Source organism: Sinohyriopsis cumingii, chromosome 17 (assembly GCF_028554795.1).
Source record: "Sinohyriopsis cumingii isolate HCF-2022 chromosome 17, ASM2855479v2, whole genome shotgun sequence".
Classification (NCBI taxonomy): domain Eukaryota; kingdom Metazoa; phylum Mollusca; class Bivalvia; order Unionida; family Unionidae; genus Sinohyriopsis; species Sinohyriopsis cumingii.
The window spans coordinates 82,924,752-82,937,820 of NC_142977.1; the positions used below are offsets into that span (position 1 = coordinate 82,924,752).

The window sequence follows — 13,069 nt, forward strand, 5'->3', positions numbered from 1 at the left end:
ATTAAAGAGGGGATCTTGTATCTGATTGGTTAATCTTGTTGCCACCCTAGAAGTCATTTGTATGATCAAATTTTTATCCAACTTGGAATATATGCTTACATCATTAGTATAATTAGAATCTTAGATAAGTTCAGTATTGATTGAGATCATTGCATACTAATTAGGTGATCTTGTATCTGTGCTTCTTACCCTTCAGGATGTCACAGTTATGGTCAAACTTGAAATATATGAATATTTCACTAAATAAAAGTTCAATAATAAATAAGATTCATTTATACTAATTGGGTGATCTGGCATTTGATTGATTGTGTTCCTCCTTTACAAAACAGATTGCTCCAGTGACCTAATGGTTGGAGTGTCCACCTCAGATGCAGTATTTATTAGACAGATTGCTCTAGTGATCTAATGGTTGGAATGCCCACCTCAGATGCAGGATGTAAGATGTTTGAACCCCGGCTAAGTCATACCAAAGACTTATAAAAATGGTATTTACAGCTGCCTTGCTAGGCGCTCTGCATTAAGAGGTTAGAGTTAGGACTGGTCGGTCTGGTGTCAGGATAATGTAACTAGGTGGGACATGATGCTACATGTCTTCAATATGATGCTCCAGTGCTAGACATTACTACAACTGTCACACTGCAGACATCATAGTGATTTGACTGAATTTATTTAAAAAACTGTTAAAGCTACATTAAAAATCCAAATCACACATGCACACACCTTTGTGAGACATGTTTCATAATTGATGTTTGTGAGACTTTAAATATGGGCTTATACCACCAAGATCTTAGATAGTTTTAGTAATAAGCAAGACCCATGCATATTAATGAGGTAATCTTGTGTCTTAATGGCTGAGCTTGTGACCAGCTGGGAGGTTGTATTTCAGATCCAGTTTTGATCAAACTTGGAATATATGTTTGTATTCAAGATCTTGGACAAATTTAACAATGAGCATTAACCAAGAATATTAATGAGGTGATCTTGCATTTGATAGGCCAAGTTTTGGAGCCATAATATTTGTCCAGTTTGGTTCAAATTAGAACAAAGGCTTATATCATTAAGATCTTGGACAATGTAAAATTTGAGCAGGATCCATGCATGTCCACAAGTTGATCTTGCATCTGATTCCCAGAGCTTGTTGCTGCTCCAGAAGCAGTATATTTGATCTATTTCATTAAACTTCAAACACAGCCTATAGAAATAAGATGCTTTGTATTTGATTGAGTGAGCTTGTTACCTCTCGAGATCTGGATACTTATTTCTCATAGTTTAAATAAAACTTGGTGAATGGAATAATATCATCAAGATCTTGTATGACTTTCATTATGACTGTCTTATTAATCATACCATTATATGTAGAATACACTTTTTCAGGCTCTAGTAAAATAAGCATAATCAATATTATATCAAGTTTGGCAGTTAGTTTACCTTGGTTATTTTCTTATAGTACATGTAATACATAAGCCAGCATAGTGAAATGGTCTACTGTTAAGTTGTATTGGGGAGGTAAGCGATATTAGGCCACTTGGGTTTCTTGATTTATATTGTGTTCTTGTTGTTTTGAAAAGATGAAATAAGTTAGATGGAAAAAATGTGTACCATACATTTGATTAATGTGCTATAAAATGTACAGAATAATTTTGGATTATGTCTGAATTTTTTTCCAGTAAAAGTCGAGAAAAGGGAGAATTGCCTGATAAAGTCTTTACTACCAGAAGATCAGTTTTAACGTAAGTATCTGTGTAACTTTAATTCTCAAATAAACTTCGATTTCTTTATGAGTCTGTGGTGATAATAGACCTGGCACATTAATTTGTCTTGTCATGTGTACATGTATCTTTATGACTACAGTAGGGCAGAGATTATCTGGATGCAGATTATCCAGGTTATATGTTCATACAAATTACTGATGTGCCCCTGAAATAATTTTTAAAAAATTGGGTGATTTTCATGGATTTCTGACATATTATTGTCTCTATCATGACAAGAAATTAGCTGCTAAGTGCCTTTCCCAATACCACACAAATTCAGCTGAACTCTATTTCCATGTATCTGTAAATGAATTTAATTTGCTGATTATGTCGCTAGTATGGAGAATAGTAACAGAAATTAGAAACAAACACATTCACAACTATAATCTTGTACATTTAAATTATAGCAGTATTAAGAATAACTTATTCCTTATGACCTTATTTGTGAAAAGAATTTAGTTAACTCATTTTATCAGAATAGAAAAGATCGCATCATTTGACAGCTACCTTTACTAAAGTGATAATAACATAAATTTTGTCATTTAAATAATAATAATAATAATGAGGACTTTGTATAACGCCTAATCTTTAGAAGCTCTAAGCGCTTTACAACATTAGACAACACCTATAAGATAAAAAACATATAATAATATTATTACAAAAACAAACACCATGAAATTAGAAAAACATTAAAAAATGAAAAACATGCTGAGAATGTTTCAGATTGGAAACATTATTAGGTCTTTAAGTTTGTTCTTGCAGTCGAAATAAGTGAGTTTTGAGAGCCCTCTTGAATGTGATCACTGTGTCTTTGTGTCTAAGTTTAGTGGGCAATTCATTTCACGCTGCTGGGCCTTGGTATGTAAAAGAATGCTGTCCATATGACTTTGTTTTTCATAGTGGGAATAATGAGTATACGATTGTCAGAAGAGGAGCGTAAGTATCCTGCTGGTGTGTACACATGGGTGAGATCGAATAGGTATGTTGGACTAGAGTCCGACAGTGAAACATAGCACAGAGAACAAATTTTGTGTTTGATTCTGGATCGAATGGATAGCCAGTGTAGGTACAGAGCAGTGGGGAGGTGTTCTCTGATTGTGGTACTTTAAGTATGATCCGAGCAGCAGTGTTTTGAAGTTTCTGGAGTAGATATTGAGATGAACCAGACAGAATTGAGTTACAATAGTCCAGTCTTGAAAGTACTAATGAACACACAAGTGTTCTAGTGGCATCAACTGAAAGATATTTGCGAATTGAGCTGATGTGTCTCAGCTCAAGATATGCAGCCTTGCATATGTTCATGACATGTTGGTGCAATGTGAGAGTGCTTTCCAGAATAACACCTAGGTTTTGTACTGATTGTGTGAATTTAATGTTGGCGTTGCTGATATTTATTGTTTGAGGTAAAGGAAGTGAATGAGAAAGTCTTTGTGTTGTGATCAGAATGACCTCAGTTTTGTCATCATTCATCTGCAGCTTGTTACATGTCATCTGTGATTTCACATCAGAAATGCACCTCTCTACACCTTGGATGGTAGTATCAACTTCAGTTGGGTGGCTAGATTTGTATATTTGGGTGTCATCAGCATAAAATTGGTGAGACACTGGATGACGATCTATGACACTTGAGAGCGGTTGAGTGTATAGAATGAAGAGAACAGGTCCAAGAACAGACCCCTGTGGAACACCACAACATAGATCAACTGGGCTGGAGTGTATTCCATTTACAGATACAATTTGCTGGAGTGTAATTCCATTTGCAGATACAATTTGTGTCCTGTTGACCAAGTAGGACTTGAACCACAGTAAGGCTGTATCATGAATGCCAAATACATGCTGGAGATGGTGAAGTAATATATCATGGTCTATTGTGTCAAATGCTGTAGACAAATCAAGGAGGGTGAGGACTGTAATCTTTTTGCTATCCAATGCAGAGAGAATGTCATTAACTACTTTTAGAAGAATAGTTTCAGTACTGTGGCAAGGGCGATATGCAGATTGTACATTGCTAAAAAGACTTTGAATTTAGATGAGATGCAAGCTGGGATAGAACAACCTTTTCTAAGATTTTTGATATGAATGGGAGATTAGAAACTGACTGGTAGTTCTTTAAATCGTTATGGTCTAGTGTTGGTTTCTTCAGCAGAGGCTTTACAATGGCAGTTTTGAAAAATGATGGGAATTCCCCGGATGAGAGAGAGGTATTAATAACATCAGTTAGCGCAGGCAGTACTGGATCTAAGCACTCAAGCAGCAGTGATATTGGAACTGGATCAAGTTCACATGACTTTGGTGCACTCTTCATCAGGATTGTACGTACAAAATCCATAGAGACTAGTTCAAATGCTGCTAATGGTTGCTGCTCAAATTTTGTATCCCAACTGTATGGTGACGACAAGTCAATTGATATTGTGGTGTCAAGCTTATCTCTAATGGTTTGTACTTTGTCATGGAAGAAATTTGCAAACATGTCCAGAAGGACGACTGAGAGAAGGTAGTTGAAAGTGGTGTTGATTTGTTCCTTGGCATTAGCTTGTTAGTAATCTTGAAGAGCACTTTGCAGCTGGAACTTTCCATGATCTTAGTAGTGTAGTGGGCTGATTTCGCTGCATGGACTATATTTGTGACCTTCTTCTTAGCGACTTCATAGATTTGCTTATGAATAGTGAGTCTGGTGGAAAGGAGGGCCTCTCAGCTTTACGGCGGTCTCTTTTAGCAGTGCGAAGCTGGTCCCTAACACTGCTATACCATGGAGAACACTTTTGAATTGATACTCTGCACTTGGTAGCTGGGGCATGTTTGTCAAGCAATGAACGCAGACAGTTGTCGAGTTGTTCTGCGGTAGGAGGTAAGCAAGTTGTTAGAATAGCTTGGATGTTGTGCATTAGTTTGGTTCTATTTATCTTATGGAGGTTTCTCTTAGTAGCAGATAAAAGTGGAGGGTTAGGGACTGATATGTCAAGATGGCATATAATGCAGAGGTGATCTGATGCAAGGTCATGGGATACCTGGGAGGACCGTAGAATGTTATCATCAGGTCTATGAAGAATCCTGTCTAAAATGTGACCATGTTTATGGGTGGGTTGGTTAACTGACTGTTTGAGGTTGAAAACATTAATGGAATCTATGAGTTTTGATGTATTTGAGTTTCCGGAACAGTCAGAGTGAAAGTTGAATTCTCCAAGAATAATCAGGTTGCCACCTATTGAATTTCCATAGTCCAGGAGATTCGGAAACTGCTCCTAAAAGAGAGAGTCAGCCAGCTTGTTTTTTCTACTAGGAGGAGGGCGGTATAGGCAGAAAAGATGGACTGACCCTTGCTCCAGTGTCAGTGTGGTTTGGAATAGTTCAAACGATTTGTGGTCAAAATTGAATGTTGTGGTGTAGTTAAGACGTTTTATCATGGAGTTCTTTGTGATGACAGCAAATCCACCTCCGTGAGAATTACGGGGGAACGACTTGATGGAGTAACCAGTGGTTGTTAGATCCGCACACTTGGGTTCATCGCCTGATGTTTTTAGCCATGTTTCTGTCAGGAAAAATATGTCAACATTTTGGTCGTTGATAAAATGAACTATTTCTGTGCGCTTTTCCGGTGGTCCTACTGACTGGGCATTGAATAATGCAATGCGTAGAGGTATTTCTTGGATAGTTGACACACAGGTTGATGAATTAATAGGGATTTGAATTAGGTTATCTAAATTAACGGTCAAAATTTTTTTAATTGTTGAGCTGAAATATGGGAGGTAACTGGGATTCTTCCTGTTCTACGCCGGCTAGCTTTGAAACAATGTTTCTTTTTTCACTTCTGTTTACATTTAGGTAATGATGAATGTAGTCCCAGTTCGTTTAGTCTAGAGCACAATGTAGCATGGAGAGCCAAGGAGTGATCATTTAAAGTAAATAATGAGGGTCCATCGTAGCATATACGGGTTGACTGGCGAGAATCACGTGATGGCGGTTTGTTCAAAAACAGTGGAGCAAGACAGCTGAGAAAAAGTCTAATTGTTCTTGTTTCCAAAACAAGGAGATGAAGAAACACATACGAATTTAACAGCCAATACATAATGAACACAGTGACGAAGATGAAAACAGGCAACAAGCACAAATATCATGAAAACAGCTCTAAAAAATGGAACAGCTGCTTCAAGCCGGTTAAGCGATGGCAGCCATCTTGTCTTGCAAATGCACAAAATGCTCCTTTGGCATACTTCCATCAAGTGTAATACCACATGTTTAGGCTGATTCCTCATATGATCATTTAAAAAAATTAAGGACTCGTCACTGTCATTTAATTAGTTTGAAGTTAGATAAAGTGATTGAAGTATGAAAATTAGCACTTGTCTGGCTTGTTTTAAACTAGGGAAAAAAGCTTGTTTTAAAATAGGGAGGAAAAAAAACTTGGCCTGGACTTGCACCTTGGAAAGTTGTACTTGTCCAACCCTGAAAATGTATTGCCCTGAATGTTGGGGTATGGAATTGTTTTTCTTTAATATATTATGCATTGATTTAACTCATTCGGCCCTGGTTTTTTTTGTCGTTTTCGCCTGAAATGCGAGTAGGAAAGACATTTTGGCGGCTATTTCTGAATACATCATAATGCATCAACTTTCAACAGATTTTCCTTGAGACTAATGCCTAGTTGTATTAGAAACATTGTTTTCCATTGGTTCTTTTGCTTGTGCATGAGCAGAAGGGTAAAACTTGGAGGTTTTTGGGGTTTTTTTTTTTTTGCTTAATGGACCCTTCATTTTCATTTGGAGACCACTCTTTATTCCAAATGCCCACCTTATCCTAGTTTTTGCAAAGGTTCACCTGTCTGTGTGGAGTTCAGACCAGTCTGCCTTATATCTGAGGCCAAATGGTCTAAAATCTGGACACAAAATCGGATTCCTACTATGAGCAAATTTTGGGTGGAAAAAAATGGGTCCAAAAAATTAAATTTTTCCCTCTGTTTTTGTAGTGCAACTAGAACGTCTAGATTATTTGGTATCATTGTAGAGCTATATCTGTCTACTTTTTTGTAATACCACCCACTTTGGTGTATCTTAAATGACCTTGATGCTGCAGAGCGTGGAAATAGGGTACAGTCTCATCAGATTGGGGCTGAATGAGTTAAGATGGTAACCAGGCCAGTGAAGCACATAGTTTTGCATCCACTTCTGTTACACCCCCAACCTTTTTTTTGGTGGGGGGAATGCAACATTTTTTTCAGAGAACTGACTTGGTTGGTTATAGCATGATACTGTAATCAGGACATGACATCTTGTGGAATCTAATAATTGTGCTATAGCAGGGTTTCATTGTACTTTTGTGGAATCTAATCATTGTGCTATAGCAGGGTTTCAGTGTACTTTTGTGGAATCTAATCATTGTGCTATAGCAGGGTTTCAGTGTACTTTTGTGGAATCTAATCATTGTGCTATAACAGGGTTTCAGTGTACTTTTGTGGAATCTAACTATTGTGCTATAGCAGGGTTTCAGTGTACTTTTGTGGAATCTAATCATTGTACTATACTAGGGTTTCAGTGTACTTTTGTGGAATCTAATTGTGCTATGCCAGGGTTTCAGTGTACTTTTGTGGAATCTAATCATTGTGCTATAGCAGGGTTTCAGTGTACTTTTGTGGAATCTAATCATTGTGCTATACTAGGGTTTCAGTGTACTTTTGTGGAATCTAATTGTGCTATACCAGGGTTTTAGTGTACTTTTATGGAATCTAATCATTGTGCTATACCTGGGTTTCAGTGTACTTTTGTACAGTAAATGCTTCAGATGCATAAAATATACCATACACAGTACATGTACTTTTTGTATATAAAAAACACTTCAGACAGTACTTTGTATATAAAATACATTAAACACTACATTTATGCACATGGTACATTAGTCAGTACCGTATTTTCGCGTATATTAGACGTACCCAATTATAAGATGCACCCATATATAAGACGCGGGTTTTGACGATTTGTGTAAAAAATATTTTAAATAAGATGCCCACGAATATAAGACGCACTCGGCCACGCCATCTGCCGAACTGAGCAAACCCTATTTTGACTGCAGATGATATAGCGTTGATTTTTTTAAAAACTTATAAGTTACTTACAGTATTGATCTGTATCTAATATTATTTTGTTAAGTACTATTACATTATTGTTCCAATAAAGTTTAATAAAATCTTTTGAATAATTCTGTGTGTTGTTTTGTTCAAATATGTACCGGTAAACATCTGTTTTCAAACCACGTGCATCAAAGTGGCTGCCGGTACATGTACTTTCCATTGTCATAAACGCAAATATCTCCAATGTTTCGATCACTCACCTAATGTAAAAAAGGCTCCATTGATCGTTTTGGCTGAAGCTCAAAGAATTGTTTGAGGCAGGGCCGCAACGGTTGTCGTTTGATCTTATCTTCTTCTAAGCCGCTAGGCCTAGGCTTCAGCGGCTGGGGTTAGTAAACACCGGTATATAGGGTATACGTGGGATCAATCTCTTGTTATAAATAAATGAGTAATCAGTCTCTTGAGCATTTATAAAATTTTCAAGATAACGAAGCGAAAATCATATATGGCCGATTTTAAATTCGACGTCGTCAAGTTTGCCAAGGAGCATGGCAACAGAGCTGCTGGAAGAGAATTTAGTTGCACGTGAACTAATTTTTAGTTGCACGTGAATTTACGTGACTGGAAGTTGGAGGAAGAGGAGCTTAAGAAGATGAATCCAAGGAAACGAGCTCGTAGAGGTAGAAAGGCAAGATGGCCGAACTTGGAAGAAAATCTTGCCAACTGGGTACGTTCGAAATGTGACAGTAACCGTGCGGTTTCAACGACATCGATCAAACTCAAGGCTCGAATTATTGCTACAGAAATGAAGATCATGGACTTTCGTGGCAGTGGGAACTGGGTGTTCAAGTTCATGAAACAGAACAACCTTGCAGTCCGGGCACATACAACTGTTGGACAGAAGCTTTCAGACGTTTGGGAGAATAAATTGGATGTTTTCAACACCTTTGTTCAGAAGGAAATAACTGAACTGAAGTTGGCAGATGATGACATCATCAACATGGATGAGGTTCCAATGTCATTCGATATTCCAGCTAGCAGATCAGTGGCAGAGAAAGGAGTAAAGACAGTAGCGGTTGATACCATGGGACACGAACGAACGAATTTAACTGTTGTGTTGGCCTGCACAGCTGCAGGAGGAAAACTGAAACCCATTGTTATCTTTAAAAGGATAACCATGCCCAGAGAAACTTTGCCAGCTGGAGTTGTTGTTGTCAGCAATAAAAAGGCTGGATGAATACAGAGGTGATGCAGACCTGGACGGACAAGTGCTTCAGAACAAGAAGAGGCGGATTTTTCAATAAGCAATATCTTCTGATTTTCGATGCGATGGCTGCCCATAAGGAGACGACTGTGCAGAAACACATCCACAATGCTGGAGCCCACATAGCCATTATACCAGGTGGTCTGACTTGTAAGCTCCAGCCCTTGGATGTTGCCGTCAATCATCCATTTAGGACTTTTGTTCATGAGGAATGGGATCGTTGGATGACTAGCGGTAAGCACACCTTCACGCCAGCTGTTCAACAACGTCGTGCAATGTACATAGAGGTGTGTAATTGGGTTCTCCGGGCATGGGAGAAAGTGAAAACAACAACAATCTTCATTGGCTTCAGAAAGTGTGGGATAATTCCAGAACCGGCCGCCGATATCAGTTCTTCGGACATCCGATACCACTGACTCCATTGAAGATCGATTATCAGCGGCTATGGAGGTATTCGGCGACAAGAGTGAATTCGATGAAAATTTCGATGGATTTGAAGCAGAAACTGATGATGATGAAGATGAATAGACTGATTTTAAATCAAGACAAACACTGTTTTTAGTAAATGTTTATTACAAAAATTGTTGACTGAGTTTTCGTTTGTGTAAAAAATAATTAGATAAGACGCCCACGAATATAAGACGCACTTAGGATGCGGGGTAAGTAAAATTTTATATAAGACGTGTCTTATATACGCGAAAATATGGTACTTTTGTACATGCAGTACTTTGTACAGAATACCTTTTTATGTATAATATATCATGCACAGTACTTTTTTGCATATGGTAGCTCAGTTGGCAGAGGGTCTACTTGTAATCCAAGGGTTAAAAGTTCATTACTCATCTAAGACGGCTCGATGTCGGCTGCCTTGGTGTCTCACTGACAAAGGAATTTTGTTCCCATTTCCTCTACATATATTATAGCCAGAAGTTTGTTAAAAGTGTTGTTAACACACAAAACTAAAACAAACTTAACATACTTCACACACAGTACTTTTGTACATGAAATAAATAGGAGTACTCTTGTAAATAAAATACATCTTATGCATTACTTTTGTACATAAACTACTACATGCTTGGTGCATATGTATATATATATTATTTTTACTTTCGACATTTTAATTCTCTTTTTTTCATCAACATGTCAAAGCATTGATTGTTTTTACTTGTCTTATAGTCCTAATATTTTTAATTATGCTGTCTGCTTCATTAAAATGTTTCTTTCAAAATCTTTTTCAGAGACCTATTTGAAATTGACCACATCAAGACCATATACCATATGTTTGCAGCCATTTTAATAGTATTCAGCTTAAATACTTTAGTTTATGACCTCATTGATACAGGCACGTAAGTATGCCAGACAGTTTATTTCCCTTCCCCCATGAGACATAGATTTCTGTTGACATTTGCGATGAATTTACTATCAGACCTTGCTCAGTACATAGAAATCTTCAACTGCTGTGGCATTTATTAATGCAGAATCTCATTCTCTGGGCAGACTTGACAGTTATTTCATTAAATATACAGTCCGTAGTCAGATTACACTGACTGTTGACATTAAGACAACAAGATATAAGCAGATTTTGTTCTTAACAAATCCAGTCCTTCCTTTTATGCAAAGATATGTAATTGTGTAGGGTTTATGTCAGTATTTAAAATAACCCTCTCCTGACAAAATTTCTTTGTATTAGTATATGTAGTTAGGTAAAATAACGTTAACAGTTTCTTTCTGTGAATTTAAATCTGTTACATGGAAATCTGTATAAGTCTGAGTTCTAATACTTGCCACTAGTGATATATCCTGTAGTTTTGGTGCCAATAAAAGACAAATTTAGTGTCCATTGAGTGTCCATTATTAGCAGGTTTCACTTTAAATGAATTGTCAGTATCAGGAGTTTGCAAAAGCATAAAAGATTCTTGAGCATGTGTTTTCTTTTAAGGGGCAAGTTGTTGAACCTACAGTAATTAATTTTAAAAATATTTGATACATAATTTGAAGTTCCATTATTTGTTATGTAAAAATATTTAGATTAAAGTGATAGAATCAAATTTCTCCATCAAATACATTACCTGGTCATTAGGAAATTACTCTCCGCTACCTCTGATGCAGCCCTTACTAAACGATGAAGAATGCCTTATCATTTATATGCCATATCGATAAAGGGAAATAACTCTTTCATATTATCTCCTGTTCCTGCAGGTGGCCACCTGCATCCTGGATGTAACCAGCTTACTGTAGCTTGCATCCATGAACATCACTTCTGAAGAATCCATTGTAATTTATATTAAATTCTGACCATCCAGCAGCTATTTTCAGTCTTATCATTGAGTGAAGAGGTTGCTATATCTGGTGTATAAAACATGTAGTTATCCCCATTGAATTTTTTTTGTGTTCAGGCATTCTTTGACCAGTCATTATTGACCTTGTGATGTCAGTCAGTAACACTCAAATTAGTTTTTACTGTTAAATTTTGGTTTGTTACAGACATTTAATTGTCTTGGTAACATGAGTTTACCAGTTAGAACAATCCGAGTAATGTACGAATGTTTTTTTTCCTTTTTCTTCTCTCTTTCATTAGAGATGTCAGTCTTGCAAGAAGTTCAGATGCATTAAAGATGTGAAGAACAACCATGAGAAGTCCCTGGCCTGTATACATTTCTTCCGTACACTGATGTAGCGTGTGTGCAGTATGTGCGGAAAACATTTGGTCCATCATCTCGTAAAGGCAGTTGAATTGCACAAAAATAAGGGCATGCTCTGAATCTCCCAAACACAAAGAAAATATTAAGCATTCATCCGATTTCTGATTTATGAATCATTTATTTGGTGGATGTTGAGATGTCACACTCCATATCCAATGAAGATGCCATATGTTCCCAATTATAAGTTGGCTTACCCCCACCACCACCACCATATTTTGGGGCTGCATGAAAGCTAATTTCTCTTTGACCCTCCGTTAAGTCAGGTTGTATCTTGCAAATCAGCTCCATCTGATGAGGTGACTTGTTGTCAGTGAGATGTTGCACTTTGTGAAAACTAACAAGCCAAACTAGATGGATGGATAGGTAGGTAGGTAGGTAAATAGCAGAATAAAGAGAAGGAAAAAACCCACTAAGTTATATTATTGAGTGGAATCTGTTACAGATATATTAGCATTTACATTTTGTCCATCTTCTGGTTATAAAATTTGTTGAAATTCATAATGCTTGACATTTTAAATCAGTTTATATGAGAAATTCATTAATTCAGTCATAGGTGTCCCAGAATGATTTGATTCACATTATCTCATAATATGTTAATTCCACACATCTTACAAATAAACAATAAATGTCAATTCACACTTTTGTGATTACACTATCCTGTAAATGTCACTATCTAATGTCATCTGGTGCAAAGCCCAAGAATTCATCCTCATTTTGTGAGTGACCCAATAAAGTTCTGACATATCCAGTGTCATCTAGTCATTGTGATGTCTTTACTGTCATATGTAGATGCTTATGTAAAGAGACTGAGCTTGGGCTCTGTAAGTGACACTTTCATCCTACAGTCTGTGAAATCTGTTAAAAGGTGCAGATGGAGTTTAAGTAATACCTTTTATTGACAACAAACAAGTATCATATGTGGCTCAATCAAAAGGATTTGTCAACTTGAAAACAAAGTCATTGCAGCCTTTACAAGCCATGGGCTGATTGGCCCATGTACACTTTCAGATAACTTGGGGAAAATACCACTTGGGAATTAGATCTGGCTTATGGAAAAAGAAAATAAAGTCAAAACTTTTATTGCATCAAACACGGAGTTTATACAGCAAAAACATCAAATACAGGTTGTTCAGACTTTCCTGAAGATGGAAGCAATATACTTGCTAGTCAACACCCACTGTAAATAACACTGACAAACACTTCATTTTGCAGTGGGTAATATTTAATTTACCAGCAATATTTCCAAATTCTTACAATCCAGATACAAACATTATGTAATTAATACTGTCAT

General features: G+C 36.9%; 1 protein-coding gene across 4 annotated transcripts in view; it reads left to right on the forward strand.

Moving 5' to 3' along the window:
• The window catches only part of LOC149779327 (sterol O-acyltransferase 1-like), a 105,035-nt gene that overhangs the window by 56,596 nt on the left and 35,370 nt on the right, over positions 1–13,069 (forward strand). For all 4 annotated transcript variants that reach the window (XM_089939944.1, XM_089939943.1, XM_089939942.1 and 1 more), the window contains 2 exons: positions 1,668–1,730; positions 10,315–10,422. In XM_089939944.1, coding sequence (XP_089796070.1) covers positions 1,668–1,730; positions 10,315–10,422 — 171 coding nt within the window. The remainder of the gene's footprint in view (positions 1–1,667; positions 1,731–10,314; positions 10,423–13,069) is intronic.